At 42.7% G+C, this 27,164-nt stretch overlaps 2 protein-coding genes and 1 long non-coding RNA gene across 3 annotated transcripts in view; 1 reads left to right on the top strand and 2 right to left on the bottom strand.

The window, feature by feature from the left end:
* On the bottom strand, window positions 1-7,313 carry TDP2 (tyrosyl-DNA phosphodiesterase 2; the record flags this gene model as incomplete). The annotated part of the gene is given in 9 exon segments (XM_080378548.1): window positions 1-626; window positions 1,907-2,077; window positions 2,670-2,788; window positions 3,252-3,343; window positions 4,681-4,851; window positions 6,780-6,859; window positions 6,946-7,186; window positions 7,188-7,253; window positions 7,255-7,313. Coding segments are annotated over 9 exon segments (1,281 nt in total). The 3' UTR covers window positions 1-344.
* Window positions 7,217-27,164, top strand: part of ACOT13 (acyl-CoA thioesterase 13) — a 23,536-nt gene continuing 3,588 nt past the window's right edge. The window contains exon 1 of the mRNA XM_080378559.1: window positions 7,217-7,350. Coding sequence (XP_080234685.1) covers window positions 7,270-7,350 — 81 coding nt within the window. The 5' untranslated portion in view covers window positions 7,217-7,269. The remainder of the gene's footprint in view (window positions 7,351-27,164) is intronic.
* Window positions 8,311-18,090, bottom strand: LOC308060174. The gene is made up of 2 exons (XR_013926631.1): window positions 17,041-18,090; window positions 8,311-10,139 (listed from the first exon to the last, which is right to left on the bottom strand). It is a non-coding gene; the product is annotated as an uncharacterized lncRNA (long non-coding RNA).

Below are 27,164 nucleotides of genomic sequence, written 5' to 3' on the forward strand. Positions count from 1 at the left end.
TTCTTAAAATTAAAAAGCAGCATTTATTATGAGATTATAATACATGCCAAAATAAAAACGTCTTTTAAACCATTATGTTTATGACTTGTATTTAGAGTCTCTTTCTCCCATTTTAAAACCATAATTTGTTTTTGTATTTGCATTCATTACTAAAACCAAATATTTTTATTAGGAAAATAAAAAGGGAAACCTAGCTTGAAATGAAGCCATTCCAGTGGAAGTCAAGAGCATAGACTGCATTAGGGTTGAAAACTGAAATATGCCCCACTTCAACACAGAGGGTAAAATTCTGTAAATCAAGAACAAATTACCTAAAAACAAACAATGCAAGCCTTTTTTCTTTTTTATAGTACCACATCAAAATTACACAGAAGACCCCAGTGATCACTAGCGAATCTGCCACATTCTAGTTTTTCCAATCCAATTAAGTCCATGCTTCGTGGAATAATATGTCCCCCTTCCACTGCAGGCCGAAAGTAAACACGGTCAAATCTCATCTTGCACTTGTACTCTGCATGCAGGTTGGTATTGGAGTGGGTGTCCCAAGTATAGCGGCAGTGTTGAGGTTTACCCAAAAATTCCCAGATATCCAGAATGTTGTTAGGTAAGCCACCTAGTTTAGTAACCTGAAGGTAAGAGGAGGGAAGAAAATCCAGAATATACTGAATTCACAAATTTTACCTTCAAAACCAGAACAGAGTTGTCACAACATTGCTTTTTTCTGCAAAAACCAAGTTGTTAGAGACAAAGATATTGGAAATGTTTCTAAGTTGTGGTATTTCTCAGGATACTCTAAAGCATGACCAATTCCTGTAGTACTTTCTAAATCTATAACATGTTACAAAAAAAAAAAAAAGTTCAGCTCTGAAATTCTGAGGTCTGGGGGTCAACACCGTGTTCTCTGAACCAATGCCACAGAATCATAGAATCATTTAGGTTGGAAAAGACCTCTAAGATCATCAAGTCCAACTGGTAACCCAGGACTGCCAAGTCCATCACTAAACCATGTCCCTGAGCACCGCACCTACATGTCTTTTAAACATCTCCAGGGATGGTGATTCTACCACCTCCCTAGGCAGCCTGTTCTAATGCTTGACAACCCTTTCAGTGAACAAATTTTTCCTGATACACAATCTAAACCTCCCCTGGCACAACTTGAGGTTGTTTCCTCGTCATGTCACTAGTTAACTGGAAAAAGACACCTACCCACATCTGCCTACAAACTCCTTTCAGGTAGCTGCAGAGAGTAATAAAGTCCCAAATCTCTTCCAGACTAAACAACCCAGTTCCCTCAGCTGCTCCTCCTAAGACTTGTGCTGCTCCTGCTAAGAGTTGTAATGCCATTCTAGTTCACTGCAATGGAATTTCACAACAGGGAAGGATGAAACGCTGACCTTTTGGTAATCATGCACAAATCTCACTTTTAGTATCAGCAGGCAAAAATTACTTCTAATTTTGAATGTCTCTATGAAGAGATATTAATTTTAAGCTCCCAAGATCTGGTTCTCCAGAGCATCCTCTTCTTTCATGGATTCCAAAAGCATTAACTCTCTTGAGAATCAGAACTGAGCGAGTAAAGATCAGGTTCTCAAAATGAGAAGATGTTTTTGAAATCAAAATTTCATCAACTATTCCTGCCTCTTCTCAGTTATAAATGTTGCCAATAAAGTATTTTGTTATTTCAGGGGCAGAGAGCTCTTCGTATACATCTCCTCAGCTATAATAATGCTTCAGCATAGCAATGCCACAGCTTCTACTTCAGTCATGCTTCCACTTTTTAAGAATAAATGTTGCATATCTCTGTTCTACCTAAGCAGGTCATTTTTCATAAAGACAACAAAAAAGCCTGAGAAGATTTTGTCAGAATACCTTCTCAAAATTAACAAGGTTGCTTATTTCTATTTACCTCATTGTCCCTGAGGTTTGTATCCCCTCCAAATATAACAGTGGTGGACTCAGACTCCTTCTGCATTTTGTCTAACACTATTTGCAGTTGTTTCATACGCTCCTTAGAGTGATTTTTAGTACTCTCCAGATGAGAGGTCATAAGGCAAAGTTCATTACCAGATATGCTCACCTGTGCATGAAACAAAGAGGCAGTGTTACCATTCACAACATGGTAAAAAGTCCAAAGGCAAAATGTAATCACAAAGTAAATTACTGAATGACAGAGCTCTGGTTAATATTAGTTTTACATTGAGAAAAGTGGCTTACAGGAGGATAACAGGCTTTTAGTTTTGTTTTCACAGGTTTACAGAATCACAAAATGGTCAGGGTTGGAAGGGACCTCTGGGGATCATCTAGTCCAATCCCCTGCTAAAGCAGCTTCTCCTAGAACAGGTTGCACAGGATAATGTCCAGGCAGGTTTTGAGTATCTCCAGAGAAGCAGACTCCACAACCTCCCGGAGCAGCCTGTTCCAGTGCTCTGTCACCCTCAAAGTAAAGAGTTATAAATAAGTAAAAGTTATGAGACTTCAAAACAAAGTGTGGCCAGTAATTTACATAAAAGATTTACGTTTGTTATTATCAAATGCAACTGTGTTTGTATGTTTGGAGAAGTTTTTCTGCTGTTTGAGACTGTCACAGAGTAAAGCCAGTCCAGCCTTTCCTGAGAATTTTTGTTTTGAAGGCAGACATACAGCCGTTTAGTACATACTGACTCACTCACATGCACAACCAAAAGGTTCCTCATCATGGCGGTTGTTGGAAAAGGTATTATCTCCTGTTTCAGTAGCTTCACTCTTGATTTCTTCAACATTATGGCAGTGAAATAGCCATCTATGGCACCTAAAGATGAACAGGGAAGGAAATGGTCGAGATTATCTTCTGCCATGCCATAAAGAAGTTAAGGTTCTGAAAGAGACCTTTTCACCATCATCTGGGAGAATCACGTTAGATGTGAAGTCATCAGTTAAAAAGTTATATAATAGCAGGGTTAATTTTTCAGATTTTTAAAATGAAAATATTTAAGAAATTGCTATCTATGGCACTTTTTTGGCTACCCTTACTATCAGCCTTTCAAAATGCAGAAAAAATACAAAGGAAACCACCAGGCAGGAAAGCTTTTCACATGCATAATGAGCATCAAACTATATGCTGTATCAAAACACAGAAAGTAATTGAAGTGCTTCCTTCTTCACTTTACGCTTTTCATTCCTACAAACGGTCAGAGATCTCGGTAAGGGAGACAGAATAAAACCAAACTTAACTTTCCAGTTTCTGTAGTTAGAAACTGAGGGTTATTTCTTACCTGGAATAATAGTGTAGCTGCCTGCTCTCACCTGTAGAAGAGAGAGTTGTGGCAGGATGACCTCTTGTAAAAACACCACATCTGGACTGTATCTGAAATTGGTGAGAAAAGATTTTAAATTAACTACCTAAAGGTGCTACTGTTACACTCTGAGGCCAAATGGAACAGGGTCAGGGATTTCAGGTGCACCTTGTTCTCATCTTCCCAGATATAGTAAGAATCTGTATTTCAAAAAAACCGAAAAACTGTCTCCATCATACTTAGTAGCACGTAGACACATCACCATTGCTAAAAGGGAGGAAACAATGATTATTATGGACATGGAACTGTCATGGTAATAAAATGCATGATTTCCCTATACCTTGATCTCACACACATTTGCACAGGTTTCATATACTACATACATGAGGAATTAAACATAAGCAGCTGCAAAGCAGCTGTGGAACATGTTCTCCCCAATTTAAGTTCTCCAGGGGATTCCAGCCACCACCTCATTCCTTTACAACAGATCCTCTCAGGTAACCTGCCATTCATTTTCTCCAGTCTCATCAACGACAAGCTCTTCTATTGTATTAGAGCTGCGCAATCACTAACAGTTCATGTGGGCCAGCAGACCTGGAAATGCCCATTTAGACATGACTTTAGAGCTGCCCCTATTTTTGCTACACTGCTGAACAGCCCTGCTCTAAGTAGGTGAAGGACAAACCTAAGGCTTTATTTACATAAGAAAAATATTGTCACCCCAGATTAACAACATCAAGTGAAAATTTTGGTTAAGAGGTTTCTGCTGTTTTAAGAGAATCTTAAATTATTATTACTTGTTTAAAACATTTAATTTACACTGCTAAGTTACTGTATTAAGATAAATCAACATATGCAATTGTTAAAGTGCTCATAAATAAATATATTCACGTCAGGCTTCCACCAATGGAACTATAAAAGGCAATCACAGATTCTATTGTTTTTATCTTACCTTGCACATTCTCTTTTTGGATAGACAGTAACGGCTAGAGAGCCACTTTTCACATTTCACTAAAAGTCTTTTTTGTTGTTTCAAAGTTTGCTCTAGCACGAAGTTATTCATACCACCCAAATGAGACAAACAAGTTTCTTGCATTTTCACCCTTCTCTTATGTACAAGATGGAAGTATGAAGTATGCTTTTGACGTATGACTGCAACTGGAACAATAATGTTAATCATGAAAAGCTTTGTAAAGTAGTCATCGCAAAATATTTAACCTTTGAGATGCTGCATAGGGTCACACCTCTAACAACTTTTATTCAGCTATTTCGGATTTATAGTGATTGTATTGTTGCATCTAACGTTAAGATAATTTGGGCATGAAGATTTGTAAATATCTAAACCAAGAAGTTTGCTTTTCCCTTTAAAGCTGGGTACACAACAATACAAAGGTGAAGCTACACTTACAATGCCAGGTAAGAACAAATTCCTCCAGCTCGTTCTTTCAGACTTCCCAGATCCAACCCATCAATGTTCCAAGTTATCAGGGAGAAGCTGCTGTCATCTTCTTGTTGCCTTGAGTCTGCGCTATTGACACCAGCATTACTAGTAGTAGCTGCATCTGCTGTGAGGTCAATACTAAAAGAGAGAGTTTACTTGTTTGTCAACATGCACAATACTATTCTTCCTGCAATTACTCCCACTTATCTCCTAAAGCAAAATATTTTAGACCCATGAGAACTTACACGCGGCCATTTAAAACTTTCCCAAGAAATAAGCTCACATGTATTGATCTCAACATAATTTACAAGTGCAGCAACTAAAACAATATAGACCTCAGTCATACAGAGCCTTAGTACGCAGGTGAAGTAAGTGGTTCTTCCTCTTCCTTATAACATTTACCATTCTGATTTAAGTTAATCGGACAGTAACCAAAGTAATCCGAAGCACCTGAGTAACTCAACTCTTTCCCCATGCTAGAGGCAGGCTGTGTATATTAGCTTTTCAAACACTTCCCAGCATATTAGAAACAAACAACTGCAGCCAGGACTTGCTTTTACATGCTGTCTTTGTGGTACAGCTGAGATTCTTCCAACTGCCAAACCCCCTGGGGAGGTACATGGGCAGACTCACTCTGTGACAGATTGACAGTCCTTTTCCTTGGGAATATTCACCTCAAATGCCACTTCAAAAACACAGGCCCCGTCTACCCTGTTGATTTCATACAGACTAACATCAACAACACTAAGTTTGAGTGCCTAGTCTAGTAACTGTTTGGGGACTGCGTTGCTGAAGAGAACCACACTGTACCTGCTAACAGATGGTTGTACTGTTTTTTGCTAGGATAAGCGTTGATTTTCTTCATAGTAGCTCAAAGGTGCTGTGTTTTGGACTTGTGACCCAAACACAGTGTCGATATCACAAGGATGCACTGGCTGTTGTAAGCAGTGGTATATGCCTCCACTACTTTCGTGATGACTTTTTATATTTATACTGCAACCTGAAGGACTATGAGATGAAAGATCAAAGTCTGTGTAGTCTGCAATGAATCCTCCCCTGACAGGGAGGTCTTCAAACAGTCTTCTCTCCCAACACAACCTGCATACAACAGTTCAAGACAGAACTCTCTGTGCAAAGACAGAGAGAGGCTGGAAAAGAAAAAGCTGCTGCCAGTTTGATACAGCCGTATTCCGACTCATCACGGACGACCTAGAGACCACTGCTAATGTTCAGCAGGCTCGCATTTTTTCATACGCACATATCAAGCAGAAACAGGCATGCTGTTTTCAAATGCAGTTTATTCATAACTATAAAGATCATAAGGGCTTTTCTATATAATGTGTGAGACCGTAATAAGTAAGTCCACAGGAAAAATGCCTCCCTCAGGACTGTGAGGGGCCGGGGTCTGTAAAAGTTCCTCGGTACACCCCATGGATTTGCTCTGCGATTGTCTGCGTATCTAAGACCACAGATCTTAGGCCCTAACTTCCACAGGTCCATTTAACAAGGTGTGCATGTCCACGCCAACTTCCTTTAAGAAATACAAATATGCATACGTCCAGTATACCGCTTACATGCACGGTTTACGCATACACAAACGTGTATAATATATCTGTTGCATTATTTTTTGCATTAGGTGTATAACACGTATACAAAGGTGTGGAATACCACCTGCACGGGTACTGCAGCGCGATACAAGGCCGTGGAAATGAAAATGAAGCCGAGCCCTTGGGCTCGTAAACCCACTAGCCCTGAGTTAGATGGCTGGGACACCCCGGGAAGAGGCGGGGGGGGGGGGGGTGGGTGGGAAACAAGAACTAGCACGGAAACTTCAGCGTGAGGAGCAGAAACGACCGGGGCAGAGACGGGCGAGGTGCGGCGGAGCGGGACCGCTGCGACCCGGGAGGTGGCGGTCCCCGGCTGCGAGGGCCCTGACCCTTCCAGCGGGGGGGTCCCCCCCCGCTGGAAGGGTCAGGGCCCTCGCAGCCGGGGACCGCCACCTCCCGGGTCGCAGGCCCCGCTCCCCTCACCCCGCCGGCCACCCTCCCACCCCGGGGGTCACCTACCAGTTAACAGCCCCCCCGCCGGCCGCCCCCTCCTCCTCCTTCTTCTCCAGCGGCGGCTCGAAATAGGCGTTCAGCGCCCTCTGAAACACAGAGAGGCAGATGGCAGAGAAAGGGCCGCCGGGGCTGCCCCCCCCCTCGCCCCCGCCGCCAACCCCCCGCGTGTTACCTCCATGTGCCAACCGTTGCCGGCCAAGAAGCTGCGCGCCACCGCCGCGTCGCTACTGGTGATGGCGGCGAACTCGGAGCACAGCACCTTCCTCCGCTTGGCCTGGTGTAACACCTCCTCCTCTTCCTCTTTCTCTTTCTCTTTCTCCTCCTCCTCCTCCGCCGGCAGCGGCTTCCCCGCCTGCAGGCAACGGGCCGCCTCTCCCCCCTCCCGCTTTTCCCCCGCCGCCTCCATAGCTCCTGCGGGCGGAAGGCGGGCCGAGCCCCGCCCGCCAGGGTTGCCGTTCCGGGGCGCGGAGTCGCGGCCGTCGGCGGAGCGGGCAAGATGGTGTTCACGATGGAGAGTCTGAAGGAGGCCATGAAGTACATGGTGGAGTCGCAGGGCTTCGACCGGGTGCTCCGCAAGGTACGGGCGGGCCGCAGGGGGAGGTTCGCGGGCGGCGCGGCCCCCCAGGAGGGGCACAGTGTCACAGAACGGTCGGGGTTGGAAGGGACCTCTGAAGATCACCTGGTCCAGGACCCTGCTAGAGCAAGGTCACCCAGAGCAGGTGGCACAGGATCGCGTCCACGTGGGTTGTGAATGTCTCCAGAGAAGGAGACTCTGCAGCCTCCCTGGGCAGCCTGTTCCAGAGCTCCGTCACCCTCAAACAGGCTTTTCCTCATGTTCAGGTGGAACTTCTCCTTTGGTTTGTGCCCGTTGCCCTTTGTTCTGTCGCTGGGCTCCGCTGGAAAGAGCCCGGCCCCGTCCTCCTGACACTCGCCCTTACGATACTGGTGTACAGACCGGGGGGCGGCTGGCCGCTGGCGGCAGCCCCCGGCTGGAGAGGTGGCCGGTCGCCCGAGGCGGGGCTGCTCGTTCAAAACCTGGGTTTTCCCTTCCCAGAATAAAAGGCTGAACCAGGCCCGGGCCTTTCCTCAGGCGCAGCCCCGCAGGCGGAGGCTCGGCAGAGGCCTTGCGGAGCCGCGCTGCCCTGGCGGGGGACAGCAGGCCCCCCTGCGCAGGGGCCAGGCCGCCGGAGCGGCAGCAGGCGGAGGCCTGCGGTGGGTTCGCTGAACCCTGGCGGCCGGGGCATGGCCGCGGGCAGTGCGGGCCTGGTGCTGTTTTCCACGTATTCAAGGTCCCCTAAGGGACTGTGTGTCTGTGAGGGTAACACACGGTAGAAGCTACAAGTGTTACTGAACTCTTCTTAAATGTTAGAGCTGCCTTCGAGTGCCTCTCTGCAGATGAGGACTGTGCTGAATAACCGTCCATGAGTTGCTTAGTAACAGCTCTTCTTCCCTTCCTGGTACCTCTGACTAAGCTAACTTTCAGGACTGTGAAATTTCAAGATAAATTATTACTTTTCTCTGTTTAAAAATAATAATAAAAAAATAGCTTGTTATAACATCTCACACCTCACCTTGAAGCCAGGCTGAAAGCAGAAGCACTTCAGTTGCTCTATGAGTTTCTGCACAAGGTCTAAAGGAATGTATTTGACTGGTCCAGCTCTGTGTCTGTGGAGGAATGGAGGCAGGTTAATTAACATCGATGATATGCAGCTGTGGGCTTGCTTCAGGGGTGGTAGGTTGGCTGATGTGGATAATGTGCGTTAAAGCAGCTGTGACTGGTTCCTGCTAAGTAGTTAAATGGCTCTAAGGGGTATGGAAGAGAGAGTACCAAATGAAGAGAAGGAGCTCCTCTGGATGAAGAGAGACCCAGAAAAAGCAGGGAGGAGAGAGAGTGCCCTGGATGTAGGAGAGACAAGGACAGGCCCCAAGAGAAGCAGGGAGAAGAAGAAGGTTCAGATGAGCCGAGGCTGACTTGGAAGAGGAGCCGGTGAAGGAGGAATCCGGACGCAGCAGAGGCAAGAAGCAGTGTGGACTGGCCTGAAGAGGCTGAAGAAACAGCACGGACAGTAGATGAACTGTTGAAACCTTGTGGGGGGTTGGTGGCTGTGCCGGGGCAAGGCACTAGAACTACTTCTTGAAGTTAACCTGGTATGGGAAAGTAAAAGCCTTGTTGCAGCTTGATAGTTTTGATAGTGCTGTGACAATTGGTGCCGCGTGTGAAGTTTGACCTCATGATCCTCAGATTATGAGACTGAGTGTAATGAGCAGTGACAGCAGTAATGGCTGTGCTGGGGGACATTTGAAGTTTTGAGCGGTGCTGGCAGTGCCCAACATAGCAGAGGCAGGTGGGGATAGCCAGCGATCCAGATCACGTTGAGATAGGTGAGGAGAGCCTAGGGATCCGGATCAGACACCAGTAGAGGTGAGCCGTTGCGATGATTTAAAGAACGAAGTCAAAATTTCTTAGTGACTGAGGATCCTTTATTGGCAGCGCTGGATGCACGGGGGATCCTTCCGCCTAACGTGCATGTCTAAAGTAACTGTCTTATATTTATACAATGAATATTCAATTAACACCTATACATATTAGTTTTCTAACCCCGCCTACTCTCGCTTCGTATGTTAATTAGCTTATCAGTCCTTTGCCTGGAATGTGGTGGTCTTGCAAGTTTGCAGCTAATTCATGTCCTTGTCGGCCATCTAGTTTTCTTTAGCAAGGAGATTTAGTGCTCCCTCTAGATAACACTGGAATGTTTCTCATCCTTTTTATAAATAGCCCCTTTTGTTAGAGGAAGAAGAACAGACTCTTTCTTTCATTAGTTATTTTCTTAAAACTATATGGTTATGTGACCAATCACCACACCTACACTCCTTGAGCAGACACATACAATCACAATCAATGCGATGCTTATTGTCCCTATTTCGCACTATTTCTTCATATCAATCACCCCTTTTCTATCAAACTAAGTAAATTCTTTTACTTAAGCAGTCTTCCCGAATGATATAAAGCATCACACATAAGTGTTACCCTTTTAAACATTCTTCAGACCCACAAATATAACATAATGGTTAGTATTAAGGAAATTCCTAAACTGCTCAATAAGATCACAATGGGGTGTACCATAGCATTAAGAATTTCTGTTGCAGAAAGTGACCAGCCAAAGAGAGTATCCCACCAATTATGGTTTCTGTCAGGAAATCATTTACATATTCATTACAATTCCAGGAATTCATTTACATATTTTGCTCCTGTGCAGTGTTCTTGAGGAGTGGTTGTCTGGGGTCTTCAGGATGAAGATCAGGAGTCTTCCTCCAGTGAACCTTTTTTACCTTCTTGTTTCTGCGCAGACTCTGTTCCTCGATCGACTAATGATCGTGATTCAAAGTCCTTGTTTTAGCCACGTTATATACGCGACAGAAACTTAGGACCAGATGGCCCTTATAAAGATAACGAATCCAAGGACCTTGCGTCTAGTACATCCATGGTGCTGACACTAAGGGTCTTGGTGTATTCATCATGTTGACAATAAGGGTCTGACGTGCGGAATTAGACTCTATAACTCAAAAGTTATAAAGTAGGTATGTTTATTGCGCGCAGATGCACGGGGGATCGCTCCTCCACAAGCATGCATACCCGAAGTGACGAACCATCTCACATTTATACAATAAAACAAATGAATATTCAATTAACGCCTATACATATTCGTTACCTAAACCCCGCTTGGTATGTTAATTAGCTTATCAGTCCGTTTCCTGGAATGTGGTGGTCTTGCAGGTTTGTAGTGATTCACTGGTCCAAAAGCAGATTTTAGTGACTAAATATTCTTTATTGTCGGCGCCGGGTGTACGGGGGATCCTTCCACCAATCGTACACACCCGGAGGGGCAGATTATCTTATATGTATATAATGAAACAATGAATATTTCATTAACGCCTATACATATTCACTACCTGAACCCGCCTACCCTCGCTTTGTATGCTAATTAGCTTATCAGTCTTTCACGCTTGCGCAGATTCTTCCAAAAATTGTGGGCCGGGGTCTTTAGAATGTGGGCAGTGGTCTATGGGAGGAAGGCCGTAGGTCTTCCTCATGGTGTACTTTTCACCTTAGGTCTCAAAAGTGATGAGCTGGCAGACTTGTAGAAATCTTTCCCAGGGTTTTTACAATACCCCTTGTAGTTTTACTCAAGGACATCCAGCTGTCCCGTTATCTCCTTGGTAGGGCAGCTTGCTTTGCAGATAAGGAGGACAGCTCCCCTTGCAGAGATTTGCAACTTTCTTGCCAGAACAGTCTATATGATCTTTCAGACATTTTAACCCCCTTGTCGCTATACAATTACAAGCTTATTTATGCATTAAAATGAATATTGGTTTATGAATACAAACTTGACCATATTATTTACAGCTTATTTACATCATTCCCCCCTTTTCTTGATACAAGCAAATTCCTTTGCTATTTTATCTTTCAAAAGTACAATAGAATAAGCATTTGAACAGAACACACACAAGTATTATTAAAACAGTCAACAAAACTATGGCAGCTAACATCTGTTTTAACCATTGTACATTAGGTAACCAGGAAGTTAGAGTTGTCCAAAGATTTCCAAAATCCCAAGACACATCATCCTCACTTACTTCATGTAATACCTTGGTTTGTTTCCATATTTCCTCTAAGTCAGTGCAAACTCTTCCACTTTGGTCCACGTATACGCAACAACTAGTATTTATAACTGTACATACTGTCCCTCGATCAGCTAACAGCAAATCCAAAGTTATTCTATTTTGTAACACCACTTGTGAGAGGCTAGATATTTCCTCTTGTTGGGCTTTCAATGCATCAATTGTTCTGTTTTCTAATTTCTTTATTATCGCAGATATATTGATTATGGTTTTTTTCTCAATTTACTCACACTTAACCAAGGGACAAACAATCGAGCAAAATTACGGAATGTAGTAGGCCTCTCTATTATAGGATTTGTGTTTAAGTATCCTCGTGAGAACGAATCATGTACTGTCATATTAGGCACTACTGCTCTCAAGGTTCAAGTTCCCTTCCAATTTTTAGGTAAAACCTTTTGAGCTGTATCATTGCACAGCCAGTACCATCCTTTCCCTTTGGGCACTGGCCAAGCAGTAGAGTTAACAGACAGTGAAGTACCGATGTTTAAAGCGTTATTACAAAAGGATTGATTTCCTACATACATTACGGGATTACAATCCACAATTCCCATTCTTTTAGGTGGATTACATCTCTGAACACACATATAGTATGACTCTTGTACCTTAGGACTATTTATCTCTAATTTCAAAATTTCATCATTTTCAATACTCCAAGAGGTATTTTCCTACAGTCTTTCCTAAGATTTATTCCTAGGTAATGGAAATCTAATCAATTATATACCCTTTCCTCCATATTCAGGCATATGTGTACATATCCAACAATCAGTTTTATTCAGAGCTTGAGATATGCCTTGTACCAGGGATAAATGTACATTCTTATTCCACAGAGTTAAGTACAAATTTGGCAAACATCTGACTATAATTATGACCTGAAGAACTGTAGTCCTGTGGGTCCTGCCGGAGTGACGGCCCATGATTTCTCAGGAGTTTTCTTTATTCTTGAATAGTGGATACAAGCGGCTCGTTCTTTTCTGTTCATCTTCGTCACTTCCTGAAGAGAAATACTGGATTCACGAGTGAAGAAGTCTGTTTTCACATTACATGAGACTTTGCTGGACTGTTATTCTGCTATTCAATTTTTAGTTCATGTTTGTACTTTGCATCAAACACACAGTTTTCAAAATAAATCTAAAGGGTTGGGTAATACATATAATAATAACCTACAAAAACAAAACCTAAAAATAACACTTTTTCTTAACACATTCCCTTTTTTTACATGCATCACTATCATGGCTAGACTATAGGGATTTCGCATGCGCGGTCTTTCCAGATTTTTCCAACACATTCCGTGGGGCTTTAAAATCGCGCATGCGCATGTTCAAAGGTATACGTGGATCATTTGTGTGATAAACAATGGCTACTGTGTGCCCAGATGAAGTCCCAAACCCATTTCCCGAGCTTTCTACTCTGGTAAGTCTGTTAATGGTAACATTTATGGCACTATGGCCAAATGACAGGTCCCTGTTTTAATGTAATGTTTTCTCACCACCAGACCACCGCGTCATCTGCCAGGGAAGAAGGGTCTGGAGTGCGCATTTCCCCCTCTGAACATCCCATAAGGTGAGTGTTCTCAAAACGTTTAACCTATATGGTTCATTAGAAAGAAGATCAAAACTTTTTCTTCCTGTTGCTGTTTAGGCAGAGGGTGCGTTTTCCTGTTGCCTCACGTCAAGAACTTACGGCGGAGGTGGAAAAGTATAAAAGACGTTGCCATATCCTCGTCTTTGCGTGCCTGGCGGTTGTTTTTGCTGCGATTCTATTTTTTTTCTTAATCAGCCTACGCTGTTATCTGAATTGTTAAGAGTCAACTGTTTCCAAATTCTTGTTGGCTATTAAAATGTTATTTTGTGTGTACATTTTGTCATACTAGTCGCATTTGTTTAACGCCATCGGGTGAAACCATAATAGCAAATTGCATGTTAGTTATAACGTGTTGGATTAATCTTATAAAACATGGAACAGCACATGGCAAAAACAATAAGGTGGCTAATCCACATAACAAATAAAATAGGATTCGTTTTACCCAGGGGCTCCCGAGAAGCCAGGAAAACAAGTCAATGTTCCAGTCTTTCCAAGTTTGGATGGGAACATGGGCTAACTTCCCTATCTCTGATGTGATTTGTTTAACTACCTCACCATTGTCATCAATTTTCAAACAACAACTGGAAACATTTACTTTACCACAAACACCTCCTCCTTCGGCTAGCAGGTAATCGAGAACCATCCTGTGTTGATAAATTGCATTTCGTATATGAGTTGCTTGGTCTGTCAATAAGTCAAGAGCTTTAGCTATTTGATTAGTAATAATTTCCAAGACAGCCTGTAGACGAATGATACGATTCAGGTAGTAGATTGGTTCTCGAGCACCACTAATGAGTTCATTAGGATTCCAAGTTGCAGGTCCATAATACTGTATTGATACGTTGGGGTGTCCATTCATTTAATAAATATCGGTACCCCCCTTTTCTTGGGAGTTCAGAAAAATCAACTTGCCACTGTTGCCCTGGCTAATTTTCAAACACATTTTGCATTGCTGAGTCACCTGTTTTATTACAGTATACAAGTTTCACCCTACCAATTTCTGATTTAGACTTTTATATAAATTATCAGCTCCCCAATGCGTCTTATTTTGTTCTGTTAGGGCTGTGGTCCATATTAAATGGGATGGTACCACTATATGACCATCCCTCAAATAAGTCCACTTATCTCATCATTCATGTCCTGAATTACCTTTAAGTTTTCTTTAGAATAGTTTGGCTCCTGATCTGTACTTACAGTTTGGATTTTACCATCTGGTATTAAGGATAATTCCTCCTTTCCTACCTCCTCTGTTACTTGTATGGCCTCATGGTCGGCCAGGCGGTTTCCAGTTTCCAAATCAGTGCTTCAATGGGCCATCTTATGTTCTTCCTTCCTGGACGACCCTCTTATAACAGAGGGGGCCATTCCTCACATCAAGGTCTGGCATGGCATATGTTCCCACCACTCAACGCCTACTGGGTTGCAGCCAGCAGCAGAGCTCAAGATCTTTCTTGGTGGCAAACAGAGGCCAACCCAGTCTTGCCCTTGATTGTGGTAGGAGGCACCTGACCAACCTTATTTCTTGTACTTTGTTGTCAATGCAGAGTTTCATCTGCACATCTCATAACAAGTCACAGTCATGGTAAAACACAGATTTACATTAGTAGAACTACTACAGAGTGTATTTTATTTTAGTTTTTATGCAATATCCCCCACAGTCTTGCTGACCAAGGGATATTGTTTTACCTAAACTAGGCAGGCCTCCCGTTTATCATTTTTACTGTAACAGGGAAAGCATTTTTCTCCTTACCTGGAATTTACTTCCAGATATACCTGGTTAAAGATTTCTTTTACTTCAGGGAGGTCCTCTCTTCCATTTTTCTGTTGAATTAAAGATAAGCTCAAGATTTCAATTAATTGATCATTTTTAACTTTTGGTTTCATTTCCCCTTCTTTAAACGTCTAGATGTTCTAATAAATCTCTTCCCAACAAAGATTTTGGTGAATTTGGCATTCTTATTTGTTTTCTTAGTTTGTACTTTAAAGGTTTCAGGATATTTTCCTGGTGGCCAGCAGCTCCCACTACTGTAACAAATTTTTTTCACTGAAGTTTAACACTAAATAAGTTGGTTTTGTATTCACCAACTTTTTTACACCACAATTACCTAGTAACAAACAACTCGAACCTTTATCCAGTCCTATTCACAACCAACTTTCAAACATCTAAATTCCCCATCAAAGATTCACCTTTATTCTCCTCAGAACCGCTGCCTGCCCTAAAGGGGCCCTTACGGGTCCTGTTGTGCTGCAAATGCTGCAGCAATTGGGGTGACATTGTCAGGTCCTTCTGCTCCATTGTCAGCAACAGCAACCCCCTCCTCCTCACCATCAGAAGGATTGGAGCAGGAGAGAAGGACTGGGACAGGAGATGCTCTTCCTGCTCTGCAGGTTACACAAGCCTGCCTCTGCAACAGCACTTCTGTTTCAACTCTTTCTTACCCTGAATGCAAATCTGCTCCTTGTTGCTTTAAGTCTGTGTTCTTACGTATCATATCACGCCTTTGCAGGCAAACAGCAAACACCCTGCCATGCGTCCAGCGTGACTCAGCCGCACCTTCGAGGGGGTACGGGGGTTTGTACAAACTCACCCCGATACTTCTAACACTTTCACAGGGTCTTTGATTCTCCACCCACCCCCGCCTCAGGTTTTACATACATCAGTACAAGTTTTTATCTTACAATGTCTTTCATTCTGGTTGCTCCACAGAAGGAACCGCAACCTGAGCCTTTAAACACAAAATTTCAACAAGAACATCTTTCTAGTTTAGGTCTCAGTTTTTTTCCCCATCCTTTTCTAGAGCCATAATCAAAGATCAGGTGATGTTAATCCCCCACTCTTTCTAGTGTTAGTACCATAGGATCCCGAGGGGGTACTAATCCACAGTCCTTTTGCCACTCAGGTTTGTCCTGGAGGACGAAGAACATGTCTACATACGATACTTCGTCCCATTTTCCCTCTCTCCTCAGAAACAACATTAATCGCAGGAGAGTGTTATAATCTAACGTTCCTCCCTCCTGAGGCCATTTCGCATCACTCCAATTTATACAAAGGCCACCACTGATTACAATATTTAACCAATTTCCTTCTATTTTCGGTACCACCATGTCCTATGATATCACTCCAATGTTTTAATATACAACCCAAGGGCGATTTTTCACAGGGCTTACTCCTTCCATTTCCCATTTTGCAATTTTAATTACTTTGTTTTTCTCCGGCCGCCTTAGCCACCAAAGGTCGGAAACGCGGATAGAGCTTCTTACTCGTTTTGCGCTCAAACGCCTGTCTCAAGCACTCTTGCACTCACACTCAGTCAAAATAATTAAGCTATACATGGAAAATCAAAATGTGCATCTCAATCACACCATTCACACTCTCCGGGCAGCCCGCAGTCACACAAGCAGTATGTTATACGGTACCGTGCACCTACGTACAACTTTTAGGAACACTAACAGTTCACAAAGTATGCATTTCAATGAACAATTGCCAAAAAACAAACAACAAACAAAAAACAATTTTTCCTGGTCTTAAACAGAGTGTTAAGTTTTCCGCTATTTGCCACGAATTACCAGAATATTATTATTTTTCAACATACATTTCCTAACTCCAAGTTTTGAACATGTAACAAGACAACACATAGAACAAACAAGACACAGAGCACTATTTCAGTTGTTACATTCTAGGAATTCCCCAATTCTTAAGACAACCTAAAGGAAGTTTTTAGCTTCCTCTTTTTCCTACGCAAGTTTCCCTTTTACTTTTGCTGTGAGGTCCCTCTTGTTCCTGTGAGATTCCGCCTTATTCCGTCCCGCCCCCCGCTTTCCGTCACGAGGCCTCCGGGCTTTTAGGAATGGCAGTAACCTCGGGTTTGCTCGATCTGCCCTCAAGATCGCTAGCGGCCACCCCTTGGTCAGCAAACCCCCTCCCAAGGTACCTTTCCTCCTGGGGACTACGCTGCGCGCCGGACGTCTCCATGCGTCTCACTAGCCGCCCTGTTACTAAACATACCGTTTTATCCGTGGATCCAGGGGTTTCTCTTCTGCTCCCGGGTGAACAGCTGAGAAGAGGAGGCTCCTCCGAGGAAATCTCCCGGGGCGTGCCTAGGAGCGTCCGCTCCGCAGCTGGTCCCTCAGCCGAGCAGAAATCCTCCTGCCTGGCTCGCCAAAACTGACGTGTGGAATTAGACTCTGTAACTCGAAAGTTATAAAGTAGGTATGTTTATTGCGTGCAGATGCACGGGGGATCGCTCCTCCACAAGCATGCATACCCGAAGTGACGAACCATCTCACATTTATACAATAAAACAAATGAATATTCAATTAACGCCTATACATATTCGTTACCTAAACCCCGCTTGGTATGTTAATTAGCTTATCAGTCAGTTTCCTGGAATGTGGTGGTCTTGCAGGTTTGTAGTGATTCACTGGTCCAAAAGCAGATTTTAGTGACTAAATATTCTTTATTGTCGGCGCCGGGTGTACGGGGGATCCTTCCACCAATCGTACACACCCGGAGGGGCAGATTATCTTATATGTATATAATGAAACAATGAATATTTCATTAACGCCTATACATATTCACTACCTGAACCCGCCTACCCTCGCTTTGTATGCTAATTAGCTTATCAGTCTTTCACGCTTGCGCAGATTCTTCCAAAAATTGTGGGCCGGGGTCTTTAGAATGTGGGCAGTGGTCTATGGGAGGAAGGCCGTAGGTCTTCCTCATGGTGTACTTTTCACCTTAGGTCTCAAAAGTGATGAGCTGGCAGACTTGTAGAAATCTTTCCCAGGGTTTTTACAATACCCCTTGTAGTTTTACTCAAGGACATCCAGCTGTCCCGTTATCTCCTTGGTAGGGCAGCTTGCTTTGCAGATAAGGAGGACAGCTCCCCTTGCAGGGATTTGCAACTTTCTTGCCAGAACAGTCTATATGATCTTTCAGACATTTTAACCCCTTTGTCGCTATACAATTACAAGCTTATTTATGCATTAAAATGAATATTGGTTTATGAATACAAACTTGACCATATTATTTACAGCTTATTCACATCAGGTCCTTGAACACCTCCCAACTTTGGATAATTATATATAAGCACATCATTTTCTAGAAAAGTAGTATACCATTCATCACTCATTGTTTAATCCCCCCTGTTCTAAAAACTATCATTATGCTCTCTGATCATTACGCTCTCTGATCATTCTTTGACAGCACCAAACAGAACATTGAAGTAATATACATATCAGTATTCCTAAAACATCAGCATAGCAAGACCGCATAACCAATAATAAAAAGCTCGGCAAAGTTACCATGTGACTTGTTATTCGTTTCTGTTCATCTTCGTCACCTCGTGAAGAAAAATACCAAGGACCAGCACAGACTATCATGGAGGGAACAGATGGAGTTACCACCCCGACATTATTCAGGACTGTGTTGGACTCATGAGGGAAGAAGTTTGTTTTTCACATTACATGAGACTTTGCTGGATTACAGTAACCATCAGTATGTATTTCTGTGAGTGCTTTTGGTCACACCGGTATAGAAGAGTGCAATCTCCTCCTTGCAATTTGTCCCAAATAGTGGAACTCGTGGGATACCAAAGCAGAGTGCAAGAGACTGCTATATAAACAAAAGGAAAATGTTGATCTCTTGAAAAAGATGGGCAGAACATGACACACTCTGCACGGTTTTGCTGTTCAGCCTTTGCATTATTGTGACTAAATTTATTTTGCGTCCAACACACAGTTTTCAAATTAAATTAAAAAGGTTGGGTAATACATATAACCTATAAAAACAAAACCTAAAACAATACTTATAACTATACATTCCACTTAAGTAATAAATGAACTATAAATACTATAGTTTCTTTAAACATTCCTTTTTTCTTTTTTTTTTTATATATGCGTCACTATCATGTCTAGACTATAGGGGTTTCGCATGCGCGGTCTTTCCGGATTTTTCCAATACATTCTGTGGGGTTTAAAATTGCGCATGCGCACGTTCAGAGGCATACACGATAAAAGATGGCTGCTGTGTGCCCAGATGAAGTCCCGGACCCATTTCCCGAGCTTACCACTCCAGTAAGTCTGTTAATGGTAACATTTATGGCACTATGGCCAAATGACAGGTCCTTGCTTTCAATGCATCAGACCGCCATGTCGCCTGCCAGGGAGGAAGGGTCTGGAGTGCGCATTTCCCCCTCTGAACATCCCATAAGGTGAGTGTTTTTTAAACGTCTAACCTGTATGGTTCATTATAAAGGGAAATCAAAACTTTTCTGGGTTTTTTTTGTTGTTGTTTAGGCAGAGGGTGCGTTTTTCTACTGTCACACGTCAAGAACTTATGGTGGAGGTGGAAAAGTATAAAAGACCTTGCCACATCCTTGTCTGTGCATTCCTGATGGTTTTGTTTGCTATTCTATTTGTATTCTTAATCAGCCTACATTGTTATATGAATTGTTAATAGTTATTATTCCCAGATTCTTGTTTGCTATTAAACTGTTACTGTGTTAACTATATAATCTGTATTGTTGACTGTACATTTTGGCGTACTACTCGAATTTGTTTAATGCCATTGGGTGAAACCATAGTAGCAAATTGCATGTTAGTTATAACGTGTTGGATTAATCTTATAAAACATGGAACAGCACATGGCAAAAACAATAAGGTGGCTAATCCACATAACAAATAAAATAGGATTCGTTTTACCCAGGGGCTCCCGGGAAGCCAGAAAAACAAGTCAATGTTCCAGTCTTTCCAAGTTTGGATGGGAACATGGGCTAACTTCCCTATCTCTGATGTGATTTGTTTAACTACCTCACCATTGTCATCAATTTTCAAACAACAACTGGAAACATTTACTTTACCACAAACACCTCCTCCTTCGGCTAGCAGGTAATCGAGAACCATCCTGTGTTGATAAATTGCATTTCGTATATGAGTTGCTTGGTCTGTCAATAAGTCAAGAGCTTTAGCTATTTGATTAGTAATAATTTCCAAGACAGCCTGTAGACGAATGATACGATTCAGATAGTAGATTGGTTCTCGAGCACCACTAATGAGTTCATTAGGATTCCAAGTTGCAGGTCCATAATACTGTATGATACGTTGGGGTGTCCATTCATTTAATAAATATCGGTACCCCCCTTTTCTTGGGAGTTCAGAAAAATCAACTTGCCACTGTTGCCCTGGCTAATTTTCAAACACATTTTGCATTGCTGAGTCACCTGTTTTATTACAGTATACAAGTTTCACCCTACCAATTTCTGATTTAGACTTTTATATAAATTATCAGCTCCCCAATGCGTCTTATTTTGTTCTGTTAGGGCTGTGGTCCATATTAAATGGGATGGTACCACTATATGACCATCCCTCAAATAAGTCCACTTATCTCATCATTCATGTCCTGAATTACCTTTAAGTTTTCTTTAGAATAGTTTGGCTCCTGATCTGTACTTACAGTTTGGATTTTACCATCTGGTATTAAGGATAATTCCTCCTTTCCTACCTCCTCTGCTACTTGTATGGCCTCATGGTCGGCCAGGCAGTTTCCAGTTTCCAAATCAGTGCCTCAATGGGCCATCTTATGTTCTTCCTTCCTGGATGACCCTCTTATAACGGAGGGGGCCATTCCTCACATCAAGGTCTAGCATGGCGTATGTTCTCACCACTCAGCACCTACTGGGTTGCAGCCAGCAGCGGAGCTCAAGATCTTTCTTGGTGGCAAACAGAGGCCAACCCAGTCTTGCCCTTGATTGTGGTAGGAGGTACTTGACCAACCTTATTCCTTGTACTTTGTTGTCAATGCAGAGTTTCATCTGCACATCCCATAACAAGTCACTGTCATGGTAAAACACACAGATTTACATTAGTAGAACTACTACAAAGTGTATTTTATTTCAGTTTTTCTGCCAATATTCCCCACAGCCTTGCTGACCAAGGGATATTGTTTTATCTGAACTAGGCAAGCCTCCCCCTTATCATTTTTACTGTAACAGGTAAAGCATTTTTCACCTTTCCCGGAATTTATTTCCAGATACACCAGGTTAAAATTTCTTTTACTTCAGGGAGGTCCTCTTTTCCACCTTTTTGTTGAATTAAAGGTAAGCTCAAGATTTCAATTAATTGATCATTTTCAACTGTTAGGTTCATTTCTCCTTCTTTAAACGTCTAGATGTTCTAATAAATCTCATCCCAACAAAGATTTTGGTGAACTTGGCATTCTTGTTTTCTTAAAGGTTTGGGGATGTTTTCCTGGTGGCCAGCAGCTCCCACAACTGTAACAAATTCTTTTCACTGAAGTTTAACACCAAATAAGTTGGGTTTGTAATCACTAAAAATTCCACCTCGTTTTTCCTAGTCCCTAGTTCACCAGAACCCCTTGCTGGTTCTTTAGCTTAGGGCAATCTCGCTTCCAGTGCCCACTTTCCCTACAATATGCTCATTCACTTCTGCCTGATATTCTTCCTCTGTCTCTGCTTCATCTCCTCTACCGGTTTAGCACGACACAGCTCTTCTCTTAGCTTCTGTACACGTCCCCTATTCCTTCTATCAACTTTTCTACATCACAATTACCTAGTAAAAATCCACTCGAACCTTTATCCAGTCCTATTCACAACCAACTTTCAAACATCTAAATTTCCCCATCAAAGATTCACCTTTATTCTCCTCAAACCCATCGCCTGCCCTAAAGGGGCCGTTACGGGTCCTGTTGTACTGCAAATGCTGCAGCACTTGGGGTGACATTGTCAGGTCCTTCTGCTCCATTGTCAGCAACAGCAACCCCCTCCTCCTCACCAGCAGAAGGATTGGAGCAGGAGAGAAGGACTGGGACAGGAGATGCTCTTCCTGCTCTGCAGGTTACACAAGCCTGCCTCTGCAACAGCACTTCTGCTTTAACTCTTTCTTACCCTGAATGCAAATCTGCTCCTTGCTGCTTTAAGTCTGTGTTCTTACGTATCATATCACTCCTTTGCAGGGAAACAGCAAACACCCTGCCATGCGTCCAGCAGGACTCAGCCGCACCTTCGAGGGGGTACGGGGGTTTGTACAAACTCACCCCAATACTTCTAACACTTTCACAGGGTCTTTGATTCTCCACACCCCCCGCCCCGCTTCAGGTCTTACATACATTAGTACAAGTTTTATCTTACAACGTGTTTAATTCTGGTTACTCCATAGAAGGAACCACAACCTCCCCTCTGATCCTTTTCCATTGCTAATATTAAGGGATCTTGTGGAGCTAGGTTAATACCACACTCTTTTGCCACTCTGGGTGATTCCTCAGAGTGAAAAACATACCAGCATACATTACTTCATCCCATTTTTCCTCTCGCCTTAAAAATAACATTAATTTTAGCAAAACGTTATAATTCAGTGTGCCGTTTAAGGGCCATTTTCTCTGTCCCCTAACTTATACAGGGGCCACCACTGATTGCAGTACTTAGCCAAAGTTCTCTTATTCACGCTTCCCCCAGCTGCCCCCCCATTTCCTTCCAGTGACCTTTCTTACTATTATCTCAATCGCTATCCCAGCCACAGAGACTCTAATTTCACTTACAGCTCTCTCTCTTATCCCAAGGCGTCCAAACCTTACAGTCAGGGCATTCAATTTCTTGTCGCCACCATACATATAATAATTCTTTACACCATATACACTTTAAAACATACAGAGGTTCACATTCACCCCTCGGATGTTCAAGACAATAACCACATACCAACATTTGTAATATACTGAATACAGAAATGTTCTCACATTTCCAGCATAAATGAGTATAACAATTATTAATAACCTTGTAATTATTAATTAAAAGGCCACTTTTCTCCACATTCCAGCTTATAAAGCGGCCACCATTGATTACAATATTTTATCAATGTTTTTCTATTCACATTTCCACCAGCGGATCCTCCAATATCCTTCCAATGACTCAAAACACATCCTAAAGGGCTTTTCTTTTAAAATCCCACCACTTTGTTTTCCTCCCATTTTCCCACTTCACACTAACAGAATACACTTAACACTTACAAAATGCAACATGCAGGTACCTTTCTACAGCACCACCAAGAACCCACTATTATTACCAAGAATACAGCCAAAATCACAATAACGATAATCAGAGTCAAATTTCACATCCAATAGGTCAGGAAACCTTAATAAGCAAGATTGCCAAGAATATAGCCAAAATCACAATAACGATAATCAGAGTCAAATTTCCACACCCAATAAGTCAGAAAACCGTAATAAGCAAGACCATGCCAAACGAGCCCTATAGGCGAACTTGCCAGGCTCCAAACAGCAGCTGAATGCCAACAAAACCAAACGTATACTTAAGGTGCTAGCCACAAAACTATACACCACCCTGCAGAAGTTAACTTTTGTCTTCTGACTTACGGGCGGTTCCAAATGACCGGTCTACCAAACAAACAAACCAAAATAAAGAATACTGTCACTTACAGTGATGGGGTTCTGTAGAGTCAAGGAGTCCCTCTGGGAATTCCCGGGGGTACCCTAGGGAGTCCTATTCCCAGTGGGCCCTGCAGCCTGGCAGAGGGGTGTCCCATCTGGGTCGCCAGATTGATTTAAATATAGCGGAGGCAGGTGGGGATAGCCAGCGATCCAGATCACGTTGAGATAGGTGAGGAGAGCCTAGGGATCCGGATCAGACACCAGTAGAGGTGAGCCGTTGCGATGATTTAAAGAACGAAGTCAAAATTTCTTAGTGACTGAGGATCCTTTATTGGCAGCGCTGGATGCACGGGGGATCCTTCCGCCTAACGTGCATGTCTAAAGTAACTGTCTTATATTTATACAATGAATATTCAATTAACACCTATACATATTAGTTTTCTAACCCCGCCTACTCTCGCTTCGTATGTTAATTAGCTTATCAGTCCTTTGCCTGGAATGTGGTGGTCTTGCAAGTTTGCAGCTAATTCATGTCCTTGTCGGCCATCTAGTTTTCTTTAGCAAGGAGATTTAGTGCTCCCTCTAGATAACACTGGAATGTTTCTCATCCTTTTTATAAATAGCCCCTTTTGTTAGAGGAAGAAGAACAGACTCTTTCTTTCATTAGTTATTTCCTTAAAACTATATGGTTATGTGACCAATCACCACACCTACACTCCTTGAGCAGACACATACAATCACAATCGATGTTTATTGTCCCTATTTCGCACTATTTCTTCATGTCGGGGATCAAAGAGAAGGAAGCCTGACTGCCGTGGAGTTAAGAGGCTGAGGGTGATGGGCAGTAGCGGCAGAGTGCACGGCCAGACGTGGCAGCAGCCCGCAGCGGTGGCTCCGGCCAGGCAGCGCTGATGGCTGTGCCGAGGGCAGGCGCCGGAGCACTGCGGTGCCACAGCCGGCTCCCGCTGCTGCTGCTGCTGCTGCTCAGCCTGCCGGTGTTCTTCCTGGTGTTCATGTGCTTGTTGAAAGTGTTTCCGCTCATAGAAGAAATGGGTGACCACAAGGATGTTAAGGAGCTTTTCAGGACACAGAATGATGTGATAACGCTGTATTCTAGATCTGCTGCTGCAAACTCATTCAGGTTACTGTCCGGTGTGACCCAAGAGGTGAAAGGGCAAGGTACTATAAGCTCATTAGAACCTCCCTCTGAAGAAAACAAAATCCCAGACGTCAAGAAAGCAGATGAGAAGAAAGGTGATCAGCCCCCAGAAGCTAAAAAGCCCAAGATAAAAGTGAAGAAGGAATATGTGTATGAATTCAGGGACAGATTGTCTGGACTGTATGAGAAGTTTATTTTCAAAGAAGTTGTGATGATTGTTAAATACATAAGGTATGAAATCTTAAGAAAATAAGAGGAATTGTAGAGGAATGAAGGCAGGTTAATTAACATTAATGATATACAGCTGTGGGCTTGCTTCAGGGGCAGTGGGTTGGCTGATGTGGATAATGTGCAGCTGTGGCTGGTTCCTGCTAAGTAGTTAAATGGCTCTAAGGGGTATGGAAGAGGAGGGCACTGTATGAAGAGAGACTTGGAAGAAGCAGAGGGAGGAGAGAGAACACCCTGAGAGAAGAAGGGTGCCTGGATGAGGAAAGGCTGGCTGGAAGAGGAGCCTGGAGCAGAAAGAATCTGGACGCAGCAGAGGCAAGAAGCAGTGTGGACTGGCCTGAAGAGGCTGAAGAAACAGCACGGACAGTAGATGAACTGTTGAAACCTTGTGGGGGGTTGGTGGCTGTGCCAGGGCAAGGCACTAAAACTACTTCTTGAAGTTAACCTGGTATGGGAAAGTTTATAAAAGCCTTGTTGCAGCTTGATAGTTTTGATAGTGCTGTGACATATGTTATGATCAAAACAGTTGAAATGACATTACTTTGTTATAAATTCTGTAGTGTGCAGTAGTGTAGCTGCTGTGTAGGATGGTCCTGTGAAGCAGTTTCTGTATTCTCATTAAATTTTGCAATGCTAAAATTCTCTGTGTAGTTTCTGTCTGTTTATGTAATTGTGACATGGAGTGATGCAGTACATACATCTAAGAAAAGCAACCACATAAAAAAATTGGTTTGCATTGTAAAGGATGTGATACTGGAAGCAGTGTTTTTGTTGACAGCTCCGTGATCCGATACATTTAATAGAAAGTATCTATTTGCAAAGTAACTGTCTTGTCTCACCAAGATCTGTTGGTCTTGTATATAAAAGTTAAGTTATAAAGCTTTGAGAAGCTCCTTCATTTACAGAGTCCAGCTAGTTCTTCTTTGTCACCTCTTCACTGTGGTAACTTCACTCTCCTTTGCCCTATAATCCTACCAAATGTAGTACTTCAGCTCATAAGGGTAAGTGGCTGGAAGCTTCCTACCTTGCTCTGGAATACTTTTCAGACTTTTTCTGCAGTCTCCTTCTAGAATTATGATGTTATGAACATAACTGTACTTTTATTGTTATTATTTTGTTTGAATTTGAAGTATCTGCTGTCTTTCTGGGAGATGCCTGAAGCCTTTCTTACCGTAACTGAGTACAACTCGAGATTTTTCCTGTTCTGGAAAAGACGGATTTTAGTTTGAAACTTTTCAGCTCAGCATCAGACTTTGTTGCAGGTTTAATTTCAATGTGTTATCTATATAGGGCTTTAAATGACTGTGGGTTTTAAAGCCCTGTCTCCAAAGTAGTGCATCGCAGTAGTGGCTGGAAGCTGAAGCAGCATACGGTATGCTCAGTGAGACAGACGTGTGGGAGGACAAGCACAGGAGGGCTGTGGAAGGACAAACTAGCAACTCTAGCTGTGTAAGCCCTGGAAGTGTTCAAATACCGAACTATTTTCGTCAAGGAGAGCATGCAGCTAGTGCCAGATCAATGACAAATGAAGCCAGATGCTTTCCTTGCCTTGCTGGTGGATTGGAAAACTCCCTGACTGTAGTGGAAGCCATCTGCTCCCAGTGTCAAGCATCAGTAAAGTCCTCGTTAGAAATTCTGTCAGAAACTTAGGCCTCCAGTCAGTGCAGCACAGTGCAGCACGCCTGCTTTGAGACTCGGGATTTTCATTGGTCACGTTGCTATTTCTGTATTAGGACACTGCCTCAGTGATTTCCCCTCTGCTTAATTCCAGCTTTTTCTATTCATAGATGGACTGTGTACTACATTGTCATTTACCTTAGGATCGTTACTCTGCAAAGCTTGGATAAACTTTGGCCTATCAGAAAGGGGCATTAGCTGAAACTGAGCTCTTACACTGCAGAATAATTAAGGAATAGTGAGACTGGAGACATTTCAATCAATTCCTTTTAAGATTAAAAATATTTAAGTCAACTCAGCTGATACGGTATGGAAACATGTAAGTTAAAAAATTGTAAAAGAATTAGTAAATTAGTAGGAATTATAATAAATATTAAGTCCACATTTTACTTGTGACAGTCTTAAGGTACTTTAAAGTCTTAGTTGTATGTGTAAATATATTCACTGAACTTGCCCCAGTTTTGCATCTCCTTTCAGATTTTTAATACAGTGTTACTAACTGAAGAAACTTGAAAAAAGATTTTAAAGTACTGAATTTCAGTAACGCCTTGGTCTCAAAAATCCAGCTTTTTGGATAGGTACAGAGGGAAGCATGATAACATGGATGTACTGTCATTTTCTGTTTAACACCTGTGGGTTGGAATACAAGTGTATACACAAATCATGA

Source organism: Falco punctatus (genome assembly GCF_963210335.1).
Source record: "Falco punctatus genome assembly, chromosome: 3".
NCBI lineage: Eukaryota > Metazoa > Chordata > Aves > Falconiformes > Falconidae > Falco > Falco punctatus.